The following is a 17,767-nucleotide window of genomic DNA, read 5'->3' as shown; positions in this document are numbered from 1 at the left end:
AGCTTTACCATGCCCCGCCAGAACAGCTACTTAAAATCTGCAGAGGTATAAAGTCGGGTTCTCCGAGAGACCTGGCACTCCCAAAAAAGTTGAGGGAGCTTGGATATACTGGAGCCATACAGCAGGCACCTGGTGGAGACTTCTTTTAGGACCTGTACAGTACCAGGATGCTGGACGGAAGCTGTGGTCCTACCGCTCCCCAAGAAACCTCATATTGGCCCAGATCAACTGGATAATCTCCGCCCCATCTCTTTTGCCGTACTTCGCCAAGGTTGCGGAGAAAGTGGTAAATATGCAGCTGACGGCACATATTGGGAAATTCAATCTCCTGCACCCCACTCAGTCCGGTTTCAGAGTGCGGTACTCTATGGAATCTGCCTTGCTCTTTGCCACTGAAACCATTAGGCAATATGTGAATGCAGGTCAGCCGGTGCCTTGATCCTGTTGGATCAAAGTGCCGCCTTTGACACTGTGGTCCATCACACTTTGCTGCCGTCTCTGAGGAACGGAGGGGTGTCAGACAGCGCCCTGAGCTGGATGAAATCTTTTTTGTCTGGGCGCAGCTTCCAGGTGAGGCAGGGTGACCATTACTTAAAAGTCATCAAGCTTAGACGGGGGGTACCGCAGGGATCGACCCTGAGCCCGACCCTCTTCCATCTCTATGTGGCTCCTCTAGCGGAGATTGCTGATGGGTTTGGGATCAGGATCGAGTCCTATGCCGATGATACGCAGCTGGTGGTCTCCCTTACACAGTCACCGGAGACGGCTGCCTCCAACTTCATAGCATGCCTGCAAGAACTAGTTGCATGGATGGCGAAGAACTGCCTGAAGTTGAATGGCAATAAGACAGAGGTGCTTGTGGTGGGGAGAGCCCCGTCGGTATGGTCTTCTGCTTGGAGGCCCCAGAGTTTGGGGACTACAACCACTCCCTGCGCTCAGGCAAACAATCTGGGGGGTGGTAAGACGAAGCTTTCCTTTGAATCACAAACCAGGCGGGTGGCAAGCGCCTGTTTTGGAGTCTTGAAGGTCCTTCGTAAAACCTTGAACATGCTGCCTAAGGCAGCCATGAAGACCATGGTCCATGCCCTGGTGACATCGCACCTGGATTACGGTAACATTCTCTATCTGGGTGCAACGACTAAGTGCATGCTCAGACTCCAGGGGGTGCAGAACGCGGCAGCACGTTTGGTTCTGATGGGCCCGATGAGGACTTCTACGAAGGCTGCACTCCACTGGCTACCAATAAGGGAAAGAGTCCTGTTTAAGGCACTGCTCCGTCTGCTCCGTCTGATCTGTCTGAGCTACTCACCCCCTATGCCCCCCGCATGCCAGTTGAAATCAGGTGGGGTGGGTCTTGTGTGTGTACCCGCTATCAAGAGAGCTAGGATGGGCGGACACTCTTGTCGCCTGCTGGTTGCCCAGCACTGGAACGCAATACCCTTGGGTCTCCGGATGGAGGTCCGGGAGAGCTGTTTTAGGAAAAACCTAAAAACGTATCTCTTCCCTTGGGACAGTTAGTGTGGGACGCACCGGGAGTGGAATTCTGTGCAGCTGCTCCGCAGCGCGGGGACACACTGGCCGAATGTAATCATGTGCTTTATAAATGTGCCTATTATTATTAACTTTCTTATCTATCCTAGGTGTAAACTTCCTCGCTTTAACTGGCTCCTTAAATATATTGATAGCTGGTCTAAGAACCATATCTGAGCATGGGAGGGTACTGTAGGGAGCATTGGGTGGAGGAGAGGGTCTCTTCGAGAAACTCATCCTTATGTTTCCATACATCTCCACATAGTGGACAGTAGCTGCCCAATAAAGTACCTCATGTTAAGAGGTGACATCTGGGGTAAAGGTCTTGCGGGGTACAGGTCTGTTTCTGCTGGAGGTTCTGAGTCAGTCATACCAGGGGTTTGGGCAATGTGGGCAATGTGGGCAACGGGGAGGGTCAAAAGGGTCATAGCATAGCCTTTGACTGTTCCACTCCCCCCTTCAACCCCTCCCATCCAGAGTGTGAGGAACCCCATTGTGAGTGTTGCAGCGAATCCACATGTATTAAAGGGAAAAAAAAGAGGGGGGAGAAGGGACTGGAGAAGCAGGTCTAGCAGGAGGCAGTGAAGAGTTTGCCCCGTCGTGTCTTTAAGGCCTTTTGGAACTGGGAGGCACAGGAGGGTTAAGGGCTTCCTCAAAAATCAACTTACTCTGAAGCAGAACAATTTCTTTCGACAATTGCAGAGCTTTTGCCAGGACCTGGCCAGTGCCCCGCTAGATATAGATTCTGTGTGGCTTGGCATCAAGCTGTTTCTGCAGCCACTTGAGGATTGGTTGATCAACATTCTCAGAGGCACCAGGGGATGCTGCAGCCGTAGGCCACCTGGAGGGAGCCAAAGGTGGTCTACACCCAGAAGGCACTTAGCTCGATCTCAGTTCCAAATGCTTCGGGCAAATTTCCTTTGGCTCTGAATGCCTTAGGGTGGTGTGTTTCGGCTCTGTACGTTTCCGATCTACCCGTTTCGAGTCCGAGGGCTGGCGAGCCTGTATCTTTTAGAGTCCGCCGTTGAAGCAGCAGTCAAAGCTCAAGGATTTGAGTGGAACTGCAGTGTGGCGTGTGTCGGGTCCAGTTCTGAATGACTTGACCATAGCCGGAAGGCAGTGGTGCACCAGAGCCCTACATGGCGGCACGGGGACTCGGGCTGGTGTGTTCATTTGGTGAGTAGAAGGGGTTCCAACATTCACTGTGAGTGATCGTTGGTGGATGCTATCCTAGCAGATACTCTTCTGTTTCTACATCTGTCAAAGCTTTCTCGTAAAAAAAAGTCTCAACTTCAGCACCTGGAGCATCTGGTTGCTCGAGATCAGACTCCTTGTGTTCACCTTAGAGATGCTGGGTATCTTCCTTCTCTCTTCTATACGCCAGGAAGGCAGAGGCAATTCGACAAGTACGCCCATCCCAAAGATTCTTCTTGCTCTGGAAGGCAAGACACACCTAACAGGAGGCTTCACAGTGATTTAGAGACAAGCAAAGGTTTCAAACCTCGTGGACATCGGTTCTCAGGTACTTGGCATCCCAAATAGGGCAGAACCGAAATGTAATCCATTCAATTACGAGGACATTCTTAACTAAACACAGGAGTCAAGAGGGTGTTGACCGACATGGAGTGGACGGAACACAATGGTTGATACAGACGAAAAGCATGATTGTTTTGAAGAAACGGCAAGTAACTGATCGAAAGGCCGGCAAGAACACCATGCAATGTTGAACCGGAGCTCACTTCGACACGTTTGAACCCAATGCCCATTACCCCTAGCGGGTTCAGTCACTATGTCCCGTGAATCAAAAACTTATTTTGGAGAAAAATAATATGTATATATCCAAGCCCAACACAAGATGGCGAAAGTATGCACAGCATGTGTATCTACACCTACAAGTCACAAGCCTAATGTTACAGCTAAAATGCAGCATTTACAAAAAAACGGGCAAAGCCAATAGGTCTGCTTTAATATGCCAAACACCGGCATTCACAAATGCTGTTCATATGTGTTGCGTGCATAAATGCAATCTATCATGTGAGATGAGAGTCTGCCCCATTACCTTTGCTAGCGTTGGGGCGAAAAGTAATTAAAGGGACTGCTTTCTGTTTAGAATACATATAAGCATATAACAAAAGCAAATGTGGCAAACTGCATGGCAATGGATTTAATTTAGAGATGTAAAATAGTCCCTTATCCATTCTAATGGAAGTACTTCCTGGAAAGCAGAAAGATACACGTAATAGCCTTAAGTGCAAGACTAATACTTCTTTTGGTGGTACCAATGTCTACTCTACATTTTTAAGAATGGTTAACAATTCATGCAGACAACTGAGTTGTCAAGTCAAACTTAATAATGGTTAACTGTTCAAGTTAAGAATGGAAAAGAGAAAGTCTTGGAATACAGATGTAACAAATCACAAAAATGACCAAATCAGGAACAAAACAAGTGTCAGGCTTGACGTATGATGGGGTGGGCAGGGTAGATCTTTGGAAGAAGTCTCTACCTGATTTGTAGGTTAAAAAACCAACAAAATACATTCTTTAACTTTAATGGAAATTTCGGGTGCGGATAGGAAGACACTGTAAACTTCACTAAGCTTTTGGGGTTAAGTTCTGATAATACAAAACTCTAGTTTTGATTGATTGTGTAGAAATTAAGATCACTCAGTCAAGCGCTCAAAGACCGTTAATATTCTGAATTAGCAATTAATTTAAAAACAATAATTGCTTCTGGCAGAATTATGTATGTAGAAATGTTGCACTTTAGACAATATTACAGCATTGCTTAGCATTTTTTCTCATCCCCACCACATATAGTTCTACAATCAATTCTGTTTACAAACACATTTCATATTTAAAAGAAAAAATGTCTTACGAATGCTTTGGAACAATGGACGCTCACTCCAGGGTGCACTCCAATCTTTGCCATTGGCATCACCTGAATCCTGACCCCACGTTGAATTCTCAGCCTTCTTCTTTCCAGCAGCTGATGAGGATGGCATTGACACCCACTTCTCTTCACCTCCAATGAGCTGCTGTATTTTAATAGGCTTTTCATTCCAGCCACCTCCATTAACAGTAGGTATTACGGAGGATTCAGAGGAAACTAGAAAGAACAATGAAGGATGAGAAACACTGTAAGGTGGCAAACTGAAGAAAGAGTAAATGCTGGTTAACGTAATGGCTTCAGGTACTTGCTGCTCACTATTGTGTAGGACTGTGACTTTCAGAAAAGAGTCCGGATCATTTTCAGGCTATACTTATGCCATACATATTTTCATAGCATACCACTGTCAATTTATAAAAAAAAGTGAGCAATGTCTATCCATTACAAGAAATACTAACCTTGTGAAAATGGGGTTAAGTCATCCTTAACAGTAGTTCATTGACAAAAGGAGACAAAAACCTCAGAGGCACAAGGAACAAATGCCAACGTGCACCATAATTCATATGTATGCTAAGCATCAGTGTATTCAGCCAAAGGAAAATGCTACATACCAGTATGCATCTGTTCTTGGCATGTAGAGCTGCAGAGTCGTACACTTTTGCAATAGATCCACCACCTGGTGTTGGGCTCGGATGATTGCAGGTTGTTGTCTTCTTAGAAGAAGTCTTTGTAGTCACGAGATAGGTGACTCTTCCCTTGGACAATACTGAGCATGGTCATCGACTCCATCCTCTGATTGTTTTTCGCCATGATGGGAAATAATGGAGTTAGTAGAAGTAAAGAGAAAGGATGTCCATGGTGTGCATCTAAGTAAGATGGGTTCTGGAACGGATACAAGTCCCGGGGAGGCGGGATGGCGTGTACAACTCTGCAGCTTTACATGCCAAGAACAGATGCATACTGGTAAGTAGCATTTTCCGTTCGAGGCATATGAACTGCAGATCGTACACTTTTGCAACGATTGTGCAGCAGTGTCTTCCCTAGCGGTGGTCGCTTGTATCCGTTGCAGCATTCTGAAACAGTGTTCTAAGGACAGCTTGGCCTACTGCAGCTTGCTGCTTGGCTTGCACATCAACACAATATTGTTTAGTGAAGGTGTGTATTGTAGACCATGTTGCTGCCTTGCATATGTCCTCTAGTGGTATATTACCGTACCTAAGAAAGCCATAGAGGCTCCTAGTTTGCGAGTGGAGTGCGCTCTAGGAGGAACCATTAGTGTACGTTTAGCTTTTTGATAGCATATTTGTATACACTTTACAATCCATCTGGCAATTCCTTCCTTAGAGATAGGGTTGCCTTTGTGTGGGGGAGAGAAAGATATAAATAGTTGTTTTGTCTTTCTGAAGGATTTAGTCCTGTCTGTGTAGTATAACAGAGCTCTTCTAACATCTAAGGTGTGTAAAGCCCTTTCTGCAACAGAGTCCGGGTTTTGGAAAAACACAGGTAGCTCTACTGATTGGTTAAGGTGAAAAGGAGTAATAACTTTTGGCAGGAATTTAGGATTAGGCCTAAGAACCACTTTGTTAGGATGTATCTGAAAAAAATGGTTCTTTTATTGTGAATGCTTGTATTTTACTAACTCTTCTGAGAGAGGTGAAGGCAACAAGGAAAGCAGTTTTCCATGTTAGGAATTGCAATTCACACTTGTGTAAAGACTCGAAAGGGGGTCCCATAAGTCTTGTAAGGACCACGTTTAGGTTCCATACTGGAGCAGGTGGTAACCTAGGTGGGATTATTCATTTTAATCCCCCTAATAAATGCTTTGATTGCAAGTACTCTGAAGAGATAGATGTTGTCTATTCTGTAAATAGGCTGCAATTGCTGCCAGATGCAGGCGTATGGAATAATAAGCTAAATTGGACCTTTGTAGGTGTAGATGGTAGAAAATAATAATTTGGATGGAAGCATCCAGTGGATTCAATGTGATTATTGTTACAATATATTGCAAATCTTTCCCACTTAGCGGCATAACATGCTCTGGTAGTGGGTCTTCTAGCTTCTTTAATTATGTGCATACAATCTGGTGGTAGGTTTAAGTAACCAAACTCTTAAGACTTCAGGAGCCAGATCGCCAAATTCAGTTGGCTTGTTCTGGGTGTCTTATCTCTCCATGGTTTTGTGTTAAAAGGGATGGCCTGAGCCGTAATTTTTGATGTGGAACCAGTGAGAGATCTAGTAGTGTGGTGAATCACGGCTGACGTGCCCATGTGGGAGCTACTAGTATTCGTTTGAGACACTGTTGTCTCAGTTAGCGCACTATTAGTGGAATGAGTGGGAGAGGCGGAAAAGCGTACGCAAATCTGCCTGACCAGTTCATCCATATCGCATTCCCCTCAGACTGTGGGTGTGGAAACCTGGCGGCGAAGGTTGGGCATTTTGCATTTTCGTGGGTGGCAAACAGATCTATCTGTGGATGCCCCCACATTTGGAAGAACGGTTGAAGAACTTGTGGATGTATCTCCCATTCGTGAATCTGTTGTGACTGTCTACTCAACAGATCCGATATCCGATTGTGAATTCCTGGAAGGTGTTCTACTGTCAGGTGTATATTTTGAGGAATGGCCCATCTCCAAATGTTCTGTGCAAGCTGGGACAGTTGCAGAGTGTGTGCCCCCCCCCTGTTTTTGTATGCAATACATGGCTGTCATATTGTCCGCCCAGATTAAGACAGCTTTGTTTCGTACTTGTACCTGAAACGTTTTGAGTGCTAGGAAAATTGCTAGCAGCTCTAGATGGTTGATATGGAACTGTTTTTGTTGGTTGTTCCATTGGCCTTGTGTGGTATAGTGTAAGAGATGGGCTCCCCATCCTGTGAGGGATGGGTCTGTCGTGAGCACTATCTGTGGAACAGGTTCTAGGAACGGCCGTCCCTTTGTCAAGTTTTTGGTGTTCCACCATTGCAGAGAGCGATATGTAAGGCTGTCTACCAACACCAGGTCTGTGAGCTGACCTTGAGCCAGATTCCACTGCTGTGCTAGACATTCTTGTAATGGGCGCATTTGCAGTCTTGCGTGTGGAACTATGAAGATGCAAGACGCCATCATGCCTATCAGTCTCATGAACACTCTGGCTTGGAGAGACTGCTGGTGTTGAAAAATGGAGACAAAGGTCTGAATGCTCTGTATCCTGGCTGGACTGGGATACGCTAGAGCTGTAGATGTGTCTATTGTAGCTCCTAGATACTGATGAACGTGCGAAGGCTCTAGGTGCGACTTGGTGTAGTTTATTGTAAACCCTAAGTCGTGCAATGTCTGAATTGTTTGTTGTGTGTGGGACACACTGGTTGAACGATTTTGCTTTTCTGAGCCAATCGTCGAGGTAAGGGAAGACCTGTATCTGTTGTCTTCTGAGATGTGCTGCTACTACTGCTAAGCACTTCGTGAACACTCGTGGTTCTGTTGTGACCCCGAATGGAAGGACTTTGAACTGATAGTGCTGTCCTTGTATGACAAACCTTACATACTTCCTGTGAGCAGGATGTATAGGAACATAAACGTAGGCGCCCTTTAGGTCTAGTGTTGAAAGAAAGTCTCCCTGTTGTAGTAGTGGGAGAACTTGTTGTAGAGTGATCATATGAAAATTATCTGATTGTATGTAATGGTTGAGGGGCCTGAGGTCGAGAATTGGTCTTCGTGTCCTGTCCTTCTTGGGAATTAGGAAGTACTCCTGTTCCCCGTTCCTCTAAAGAAACTACTTGAATAGCATGCTTTTGTAGAAGTGCTAGAACTTCCTGTTGAAGCAGAGTCATATGTTCTGTGGACATTGGACGCTGCCTGGGTGGTATGTTTGGGGGGGGGTTGCTGTGAGTTCTAGGCAGTAGCCATGTTGGATAATCGGTCTTATCCACCTGTCTGTTGTTATGGAATTCCAGACAGGTAGGAACTGTGATAATCTGCCCCCCACAGGAATGCTGTAGGGGAGGCAGAGGGAAGTCACTGTTTGGGAGTGGAAGAGGAGCGGTTGTTATTACCTCTACCTCTTCCCTTGTTATTATTGCCTCTGTATCCTCCTCTAAAGTAGCCTTTGTTAGAGGAGGTCTGTGTGTGCGTTTTAAAAGATGTATCTGAGCCGGTTTTCTTAGAGCCTCCTCTATAAAAGGAGCGGCGAAAAGAACTTCTAGTCTGTGTGGATTGTAATGCACCCATAGACTTAGCTGTGTCCGTGTCTTTTTTCATCTTTTCTAGTGTGTGGTCTACTTCAGGACCGAACAATTGGTTTTGCTTGAAGGGCTGGTTCAAGATGGTAGTCTGTACCTCTGGTTTAAAACCTGAAATGCGTAACCACGCATGGCGTCGGAGTATAACACTAGTATTGACTGCTCTGGATGCTGTGTCAGCTACATCTAGTGCACATTTAATTCTATGGCAGGACCGGAGGCTTCAGATTATGCCTTTCTTCCTTCGCTTTATTGCACAAACAGCAGCAAGAAAAAACTACAAACAACTACATTTCCCATGAACAGTAGGGAAAGAAAAGAGTCACAATGCTAGTCTTTCGTCGCTCTCCGCACTCCATCAGCTCCCATCATGCCTTGCAGCTGCTTTCTCTTACTTTGCTGCTCAGCAGCAAGTTAAGTGGTTTTTGACTTTCTCTGAGAATATTTTGGGACTGTGTGGGTAGCGTTTTGTGTTTGGGGCAAGCGCTGACCATTTTCATTTCTGCAGAGTCCCCTGGTGATCGCGGGACGCTTTTCAGCGCTCCTCATGTGACCTGGTCCCAGTGGTAGGTGCGGTGTGCGCTTTCCACCGCTAGGGGGCGAGCTTAATCTGTGGCTAGCGCGCCTGAGGGACGCTTTTTGAAGCGTTTTGGCACGTTTTGTCTACAGGTGGTTTGCGGTGCCCCACTGCCTCCCGGCCTCACACCCTGCGGGGTTGTAATTAGTGCCGGCATGCTGGCGCAGGGGACGCTTTGCCGGGTTGGCGACCTGTGATCTTAAAGGGCTGCAGCGTTCCCAGGGCTATTGCCCGTGAATTCTGTGCTTTGGTGCCCCCTCATTGTCTGGGCTCCCTCCCAGCTTACATTTGGCGCCTGTTAGGGCCCATATTAACTAGCTGTACCGCAATTCCCTTTCTGCCAGAGCCTAATTTCACTCATGATGCAGGGGGATCACGAGCAGTACGCAGAGGGGGACCCTCTCAGCTATGCAGCCTGGGATGAAGAATTCTACCAAGCCGTAGATGATTCAATTTATAGGGCAGTTGACCAAGCCATGGTGCCCCTGGAGCAGCGCCTCACGGCACGGTTAGACGAGGCTTACTCCAAGTTGGCAGCCCTGATTCATGCGCCGGCCCCTGCGGCTCACCCACTCCCTCTCCTCCTAAAAAGCCCTGTGCGGAGGAGGTTGACACGGAGGTTTTCACTTGGGTCAAAGCGCCTTCATGGCGCATGAGGGATCCCAAACCCCCCCTCCCCGTACCTGCAGACCCCCCCCCCCCCCTGACCCAGCGTACTATGTCCCCAGAACACCAGGACGATGGGGATTCCCGGACACGGATGAGGAGGCCTGTTCCTCGAGGTCGTGGCTCTTGTCGCAGACCACTTCCTCTGCTGGTCCTTCGGACATGTTGGCCCAGTACGTGGCCGGCCACTTGCGCAAGCCCGTAGAGAAGGATGCACGCAACTGCCTTAGGGCGGAGTGCCCTCGGCCCAACTTAGAGGGCAAGGTGGCACTGACGCCTGACATCGACCCTAAGATGGCGACGTTCCTGGCGAAGTTTGTCAGATCCTCGTAAGGGTATTGACAGGCCCTGGCGCACATGCCAGGACAAATTGTTAGACGCGGTAGGTCCTCTGCCCAAAATCCTGGACATGGCCGAGGAAGCCAAGGTCACGGGGGATCTCATTTCCCCGGAGGTCCTGTCCAACTGTGCCCAGCGGGCCATTATCTTCCTCGGTAATGCGAATTGTGCCCTCTCTACTGAGAGGAGGAGGTTGCTGTTGATAAAAATTGACCCTAAGTTGGTTGACCTTGCTTCTTCAGAAGCCGGCGCTGTGGCTCAGGGGGGCCTGTTCGGGGACCCCTTCATTAAGGAACTTGGAAAGTTCGTTGCCACATTTACATCCTTGGACAGGGCGCAGTCCAATATCAATTTTTTTTTTGCCCCTCGGGTTTTTGAGAGGGCCGGACGTGGCAGGGGCCGCTCGTTCGGCCGTGGCAACCCCTCCGATCGGGGACAAGGCTCCGGCCGCGGGCAGGCGCAGGATGGTACCCGCTTCAACAATTTCTACCCTACCCGGGGTCAGCGATTTCGGGGCCGTGGCGGCCAAAGAGGACAGCAACAAGGTGCTGGAAGAGGTAAGTGTGCTGCCTTCAGCGAGTTTGCGGATTGGGGGGGGGCGCTTGGCGAAGTTTCTCCCAGCGTGGGCTTCCCTGACAAGCGACGCTTGGGTGCTGCAGAGGGTCCAGGGCTTCAAGCTGGAGTTTCATGGCCGTCCGTGCCAGCTTCAACGTCCCCGTCCTATTACCTTTTCCCAGCGCGACGCAGACTTAGTGCGCGAAGAGGTGCCTGCCTTCCTCCACAAAGGGGCGATTTGTTGCGCGCAGGAGCACCCCGAGGGTTTCCTCAGCAATCTGTTTTTGGTCGACAAGGTCGACGGGGGCCGGCGTCCAGTCATCAACTTGAAGGAGTTCAACGAATGGCTGGTATACCGCCATTTCAAGATGGAGGGAATCCACCTCCTGAGGTATGTTTTGCGCCTGTCAGATTGGATGGTCCGGCTCGACTTGAAAGACACCTACTTGGCGGTGCCCATTTTCCCTCCCCACCGCCGTTTACTTCAGTTGAAATGGGACGGTCAAGTCTACGAGTTCACCACGCTACCTTTCGGGCTATCCTCTGCGCCGTGGTGTTTCACAAAGGTGTTGCGCCCGGTGGTGGAGGCTTTGCGAGCTAGAGGTATCCGGATGATCGTATACCTGGACGACATGCTCTTCATGGACCAGTGTCCGAAGCGTCTTTCGTCCCAGATTCATGTGGCGGTCAACCTGCTTCAGGATCTGGGCTTCGTTATCAACGAGAAGAAGTCTCTTCTCGTCCCCACACAGTGTGCAACGTTTTTGGGGTTCACCGTCTACTCGGTGCCGTCCACGTTGAGCCTTCCTGCTCAAAAGATGACAAAGATCCTTCACGAGTTGCGTCAGACTCTGGCGAAGTCTCACACGTCATTGCGCCATTTGGCGCGTTTGTGGGTCTCCTTTCCTCTTCGATTCAGGCCATTTTCCCGGACCACCCTTCACTACCGAGCCAGGCAGCGCCTGAAGGCGTACCACCTCAGGAAGGGTCTGACTTACTCTTAGATGATACCATTGTCGGAGGATGTGAGGGACGGGATGCAGTGGTGGCTAACTCACATGGAGGCCTGGAATGGCCGTGCGATTTTCGGCGCTGCGCCGGATGTCATTATCGAGTCAGACGCCAGTCGTTCTGGCTGGGAAGGCCAGGTGCAGAGATTTTTCCACAGGGGGCAACTGGTCGGCCCACTAGCAGTCCTTGCATATCAAATGTTTGAAATTGCTAGCAGGCTCCTTTGCAGTCCAGTGTTGGACGAAGGACAGAGTTCAATCTTGCGTCCTCCTCCGGATGGACAATGTGTCGGCGGTCCGTTATATCAATGAGCTGGGGGGGGTGGGGGGGGGGATAGGGGGGCAGGTCCAAAATGCTAGCGGACCTTGCCAAGGACTTTTGGCACTTTTGCCTGGATCGGCAGGTGTCGGTCACGGCGGAGTACCTGCCGAGTTGTCAAGAACGAAGTGGCCTGTATGGAAGTTGGATCCTCTGGTGTTCTCCTGGTTGGCGGACAGGTGGGGCCCCTTCTCGCTGGACCAGTTTGCGTCGCGCCTGGATCAACTTCCGAGGTTCTTCAGTTAGCGACCAGATCAGTTGGCGGAGGCTACGGATGCTTTCCTCCAGGACTGGTCGAGCGAGCAGGGGTATGCGTTTTCCCCCGTTTGATAACGCGAGTGTCGGCGTTGCTACACCGCCAGTTGGCGGAGGTGGTCCTGATCACCCCATGGTGGAGGTCTCAAGTTTGGTTTCCAGTTCTACTGGAACTTTCCTGGGATTCTCCAATCCTACTCCCCCACTCTCCTATGCTCAGTCCGGAGGGGACTCCCCACCGGCTAGTCCAGGAGGGGTCCCTGCGACTGATGGCTTGGCGGATCTCCGGCGTCGCTGGCTCCCAGGCCTTTCAGGAAAGGCAGAGGACCTGCTCTCCAAGGCATGGGCCGATAGCACGACCAGGAGATACCGGTCAGCTTGGAATAGATGGCGTCGCTGGTGTATGCCGCGGGGTTTTGATCCCGTGGGGGCAGACGTAGTGCAACTTCTTAATTTCTTGGCTGGGTTAGCAGAAGATGGCCTTGCCTACCGGTCGTTCAACACTTTCCGTTCCGCTATCTCGGCCAGGCACGACCTTGTGCATGGTTCCCCGGTTGGGGAGCACCCTTTGGTGTGTCGGCCCCTGAGAGGGATTCGCCTCTCATTGCCGCTTGAGCCACGTTACTCCGTTCCTTTGGTACGTGAATAGGGTTCTGAACTTGTTTTTGTCCTGGCAGCCGAATCGATTTTTGTCTCGCAAAGAGCTCTCGGCTAAGTTGGCTATGCTGTTGTGGCTGATATCTTGCAGGCGGGTTATAGACGTGCGAGCATTGGACATCACTGTTAGAGTTTTCTCCCCTGATGGGGTGCCTTTCACAGTGAGTAGGCGGACTAAGTCTCTGTCTAGAGTGATCTCGTACCCGGCCTTTCAGGATTCCCCTAAACCGTGTGTAGTACAGTGCCTCCGTGCCTATGAAGATTTGACAGAAGACACTCGTCCTCCGGGCGAGAGACAACTGCTTATTGCCCTACGTAAACCGTACAAGGCAGTCTCTTCCCCAACTATAGCCAGGTGGGTGCGTTGGGTGATGCAGGAGGCGGGGATTGATACCAAGCAGTTTGGTGCTCACTCAGCGAGAGGAGCGATGGCCTCTAAAGCTTTTGCTCTTAGGGCTCGGTTGGGAGATTTGATGAGGGCGGCCGATTGGTCCTCAGACTCCACTTTCAAGAGGTTCTATTTCAAGCCAGTGTTGGAGGTTGCTCGGCTAGTTGTCGACAAGCTTTGAACTGGCATAATCTGAAGCCTTCGGTCTTGCCATAGAATGAGAATTTGCCTAGCCTTGGTGCTGGTAAATTCCAATTCTATTAAGGACTCGGAGGCGAGGATTATCCCCCACAATGACTTCAGGGAAGTTGACCTTCCTCGTACTCAATGTAAGTAATTCATTTATGGAGTTTTCCTACTGGCTATGCTTGATAGTGATTGTAATGTTCTCTTGCCATGCGTCTTACACTTATTGGTGAACGGTCGATATCTGACACTGCGTATTTTGCAGGGAAGGACGGAAATAAACAGGATGCATAATGTGACTGGACGAATATGCTACTTACCAGTATGCATCTGTTCTTGGCATGTAGGGCTGCTGACATTCATATCTGTGCATAGATCGCCGCCTAGTGTTGGGTCCGGATGATTGCATATTGTTGTCCTGGAAGAGTCTTCGAAGTATCAAGAGATAGGTGGCTCCTCCCCTGGACTACAGTGCGCATGGGCATCGACTCCATCCTCAGATTGTTTTTAGCCATTGTGGCCAAGATGGAGTGAAACTCAGTGAATGATGACCATGCTGTAAGTATATGTGAATTCTGCAGCTGCTACAGGCACCGGGGAGGAGGGCGGGCGATATAAATGTCAGCAGCCCTACATGCCAAGAACAGATGCATACTGGTAAGTAGCATATTCGGTTCGAGGCATGTGGGCTGCTGAATTCATATCTGTGCATAGAATACATAGCAGTTCCTCCTTTAGCAGCGGCCGCCCGTGCCAGCTGCAGCAGTCTGGAAAAGTGTTTTGAGAACAGCCTGCACTACAGCTGCCTGCTGTTTGGAGTGCACATCAACACAATAATGCTTTGTAAATGTGTGTGTGGTAGACCATGTGGCTGCTCTACATATGTCTTCCAAAGGAATGTTCCCAAGGAATGCCATAGAGGCCCCCAACTTTCTGGTGAGTGGGCCCTTGGTGGAATGGTGAGAGTACGTTTGGCTTTCAGATAGCAGATCTGGATACATTTAACGATCCACCTAGCAATACCAGCCTTGGAAATAGGGTTACCTTTGTGGTGTGGTGCAAAGGCGACAAAGAGTTGCTTAGTCTTCCTAAATTCCTTGGTCCTATCGATGTAATACATCAGGGCCCTTTTGACGTCAATGGTGTGGAGCATTCTCTCCGCCAATGACTCAGGATTTTTGAAGAAAACAGTCAATTCGATAGTCTGGTTGATATGGAATTGAGACACAACCTTAGGAAGGAATTTAGGGTTAGTGCGAAGCACCACCCTGTTAGAATGAATTTGAATAAATGGCTCTTGGATAGTGAGGGCTTGCAGTTCACTAACTCGCCGTAGCGATGTAATTGCTATGAGGAAAGCCACTTTCCACATCAAGAACTGAATCTCGCAGGAATGCAGTGGTTCAAAGAGAGGACCCATCAGCCGGGAGAGGACCACATTGAGGTTCCACTCCGGAGCTGGTGGAGTCTGCGGAGGAATGACTCGTTTGAGTCCTTCTAGAAAAGCCTTAATGGCAGGCACCCTAAAGAGGGAGAGGTGCTGCCTATTCTGGAGATAAGCGGCCATCGCAGATAGATGTATGCGAATGGAAGCATAGGCCAGATTACATTTGTACAGATGGAAAAGGTAACAGATGATATTCTGAATAGAAGCATCTAGCGGGTTAATGTTGCGGTCTGCACAATAAATGACAAACCGCTTCCATTTTGCCGCATAGCATGCTCTGGTGGTGGGCTTCCTTGCCTCCCGAATGATGTCCATGCAGTCAGAAGGCAAGTGCACGTAGCCAAACTCTAGGACTTCAGGAGCCAGATCGCCAGGTTGAGCTGCTGCGGATCTGGATGCTTAATGTCGCCATGGCTCTGCGTCAGAAGGCTGGGTGTGAGACATAGCCTCTGCTGCGGTACCACGGACCGTTCTAGAAACGTGGTGTACCATGGTTGGCGAGCCCACGTTGGAGCAACCAGGATGAGAGTCATCGAGTGCTGCCGGAGCTTGCGTGCTACCAGCGGTATCAGAGGTGCTGGGGGAAAAGCGTACGCAAATTTGCCTGACCAGTTCATCCATATCGCATTGCCCTGCGACTGTGGGTGTGGGTGTGGGAACCTGGTGGCGAAGCTTTGGCATTTTGCGTACTCCCTTGTGGCGAACAGGTCTATCTCTGGATGACCCCACCTTTGGAAGTACGGTTGGAGTACTGATGGATGTATCTCCCACTCGTGCATTTGGTGGCTGTGCCTGCTGAGCAGGTCCGCCATCTGATTGTCCTTGCCCGGGAGGTGTTCTGCCAAGAGGAAGATGGAGTAGTTTCTGTCCTGTAACTCCAGTTCTGTAGTAGGGGTATCTCTGTTATAGTCATAATCTAGTGAATAGTCCCGCCCATGTGCGTGGACCCCGGCAATCAAAAATAATCTCTTAAGGTGTCAAAATAATGCAGAAACTGCAAAGACACTTAAGAGAGAATTTAAAGACAAATAATGCAGCCTATATCCACAGGCTACACTGTCCAGTACTTCAACTAGAATTTCCACCAAAAAAACACCACACACAACACAGCCTGCAGTTTCTACCATAGAGAAACTTGCCTCCCCCAGTCAAAGACTCTGGAATGATAGAGAGGAAGGTAGGGACAGACAAGCCCCATAGGCTGCCATTATGTGGCTTAAATAGGATACTGTGCCTTTAAGAGAACTTTCCAGAACTTCTCCCAGTATCCCAGAATGCATAGCAGGTCCCCCTTACTTCAGTTCTTTTTGAAGGCGAAGCACGCCAGACCTGTCGCATTCTTGTATGATGAAACAATCTCCACCGGGGAGGAGGGCGGGCGCTTATGACTATAACAGAGATACCCCTACTACAGAACTGGAGTTACAGGACAGAAACTACTCCTTCTGTAGTAGGGGATCTCTGTGTATAGTCATAATCTAGTGAATAGAATGGCAAGCCCATCCCCACACCAAAGCGGCGGTGGAGAATAATACATAACGCCACTACTGTGCGAACAAATTCCGCAGCGAAGCCTGTCCAACCTGAGCGTCTGCCCTGGCGTCAGTGTCCAGGCAGTAATGCTTAGCAAAGGTATGAACCGACTTCCAAGTGGCTGCCTTGCATATTTCAGCAAACGGCACATTACGGAGCAGAGCCGTCGTGGCAGCTTTGCCCCTGGTGGAATGAGCCTTAGGCTTACCCCCTAAGGTCTTATTAGCTTTCTGATAACACAATTGTATGCAGGACACAATCCACCTAGAGATGGACTGCTTAGAGGTCGCAAGACCCGTCCTGACCGCTCCATAATTGACAAACAACTGGTCAGACCTACGAATATCTTTGGTTTTATCCAGATAAAATTTCAAGACCCTCCTCACATCCAGGGAATGGAGAGACCTCTCCGCTGGGGATGAAGGGTTCTGAAAAAACGTAGGCAACGTTATAGACTGGTTGATATGAAAATCAGAAATAACCTTGGGAAGAAATTTAGGGTGAGTACGCATAACAACCTTAGCAGCATGAAATACAGTATAAGGTTCATTACAACACAACGCCTGAATTTCACTCACCCTGCGGGCCGATGTAATGGCCACGAGGAACGCCGCCTTCCAGGACAGGTGCTGCAACGAAGCCTTATGAATAGGCTCAAAAGGCTCCTTCATCAATCTGGACAGCACCACATTCAATTCCCACGAAGGCGAAGGAAGCCTGACAGGAGGGAATACTTTCTTCAAACCTTCCAGAAAGTCTTTGATCACAGGGATCTGGAAAAAGGAAGTCTGTGAAGGGCATTTCCTGTAGGCAGTCAATGCAGCAAGATGTACCTTAATGGAATGGACATTAAGGCCAGACTGCGCCAAATGTAAAAGATAAGGAAGGATGACATCTTCCTTGCAGGTAGTAGGATCATGGTTCTTAGAATGGCACCATATACAAAACCTCTTCCACTTGTAAGCATACGAAGTCCGAGTGGAAGGTCTCTTAGACTCCTTCAGTATGTCCATGCAATCATCGGGCAGATTCAGATGGCCATATTGCACTACCTCAGGAGCCATGCCGCCAAACTCAAAGACGAGAGGTTGGGGTGTAACATCCGTCCCCCGAACTTCGTGAGAAGGTCCGGCCTGCATGGCAACCGAATGTGAGGAAGGAGAGACCGGTGAAGTAGGTCCGTGAACCACCACTGCCTGGGC

At 49.2% G+C, this 17,767-nt stretch overlaps 1 protein-coding gene across 1 annotated transcript in view; it reads right to left on the bottom strand.

The window, feature by feature from the left end:
* The window catches only part of MTDH (metadherin), a 426,299-nt gene that overhangs the window by 249,986 nt on the left and 158,546 nt on the right, over window positions 1–17,767 (bottom strand). Inside the window, exon 5 of the mRNA XM_086951123.1 lies at window positions 4,406–4,636. Within this exon, the coding sequence (XP_086807249.1) occupies window positions 4,406–4,636 (231 nt within the window). The remainder of the gene's footprint in view (window positions 1–4,405; window positions 4,637–17,767) is intronic.

The sequence above is a fragment of the Lissotriton vulgaris genome, unplaced genomic scaffold, assembly GCF_964263255.1.
Source record: "Lissotriton vulgaris unplaced genomic scaffold, aLisVul1.2 SCAFFOLD_1175, whole genome shotgun sequence".
NCBI lineage: Eukaryota > Metazoa > Chordata > Amphibia > Caudata > Salamandridae > Lissotriton > Lissotriton vulgaris.
Note: the sequence above shows the minus strand (reverse complement) of the source record. Positions and strands in the feature narration are given on the sequence as shown.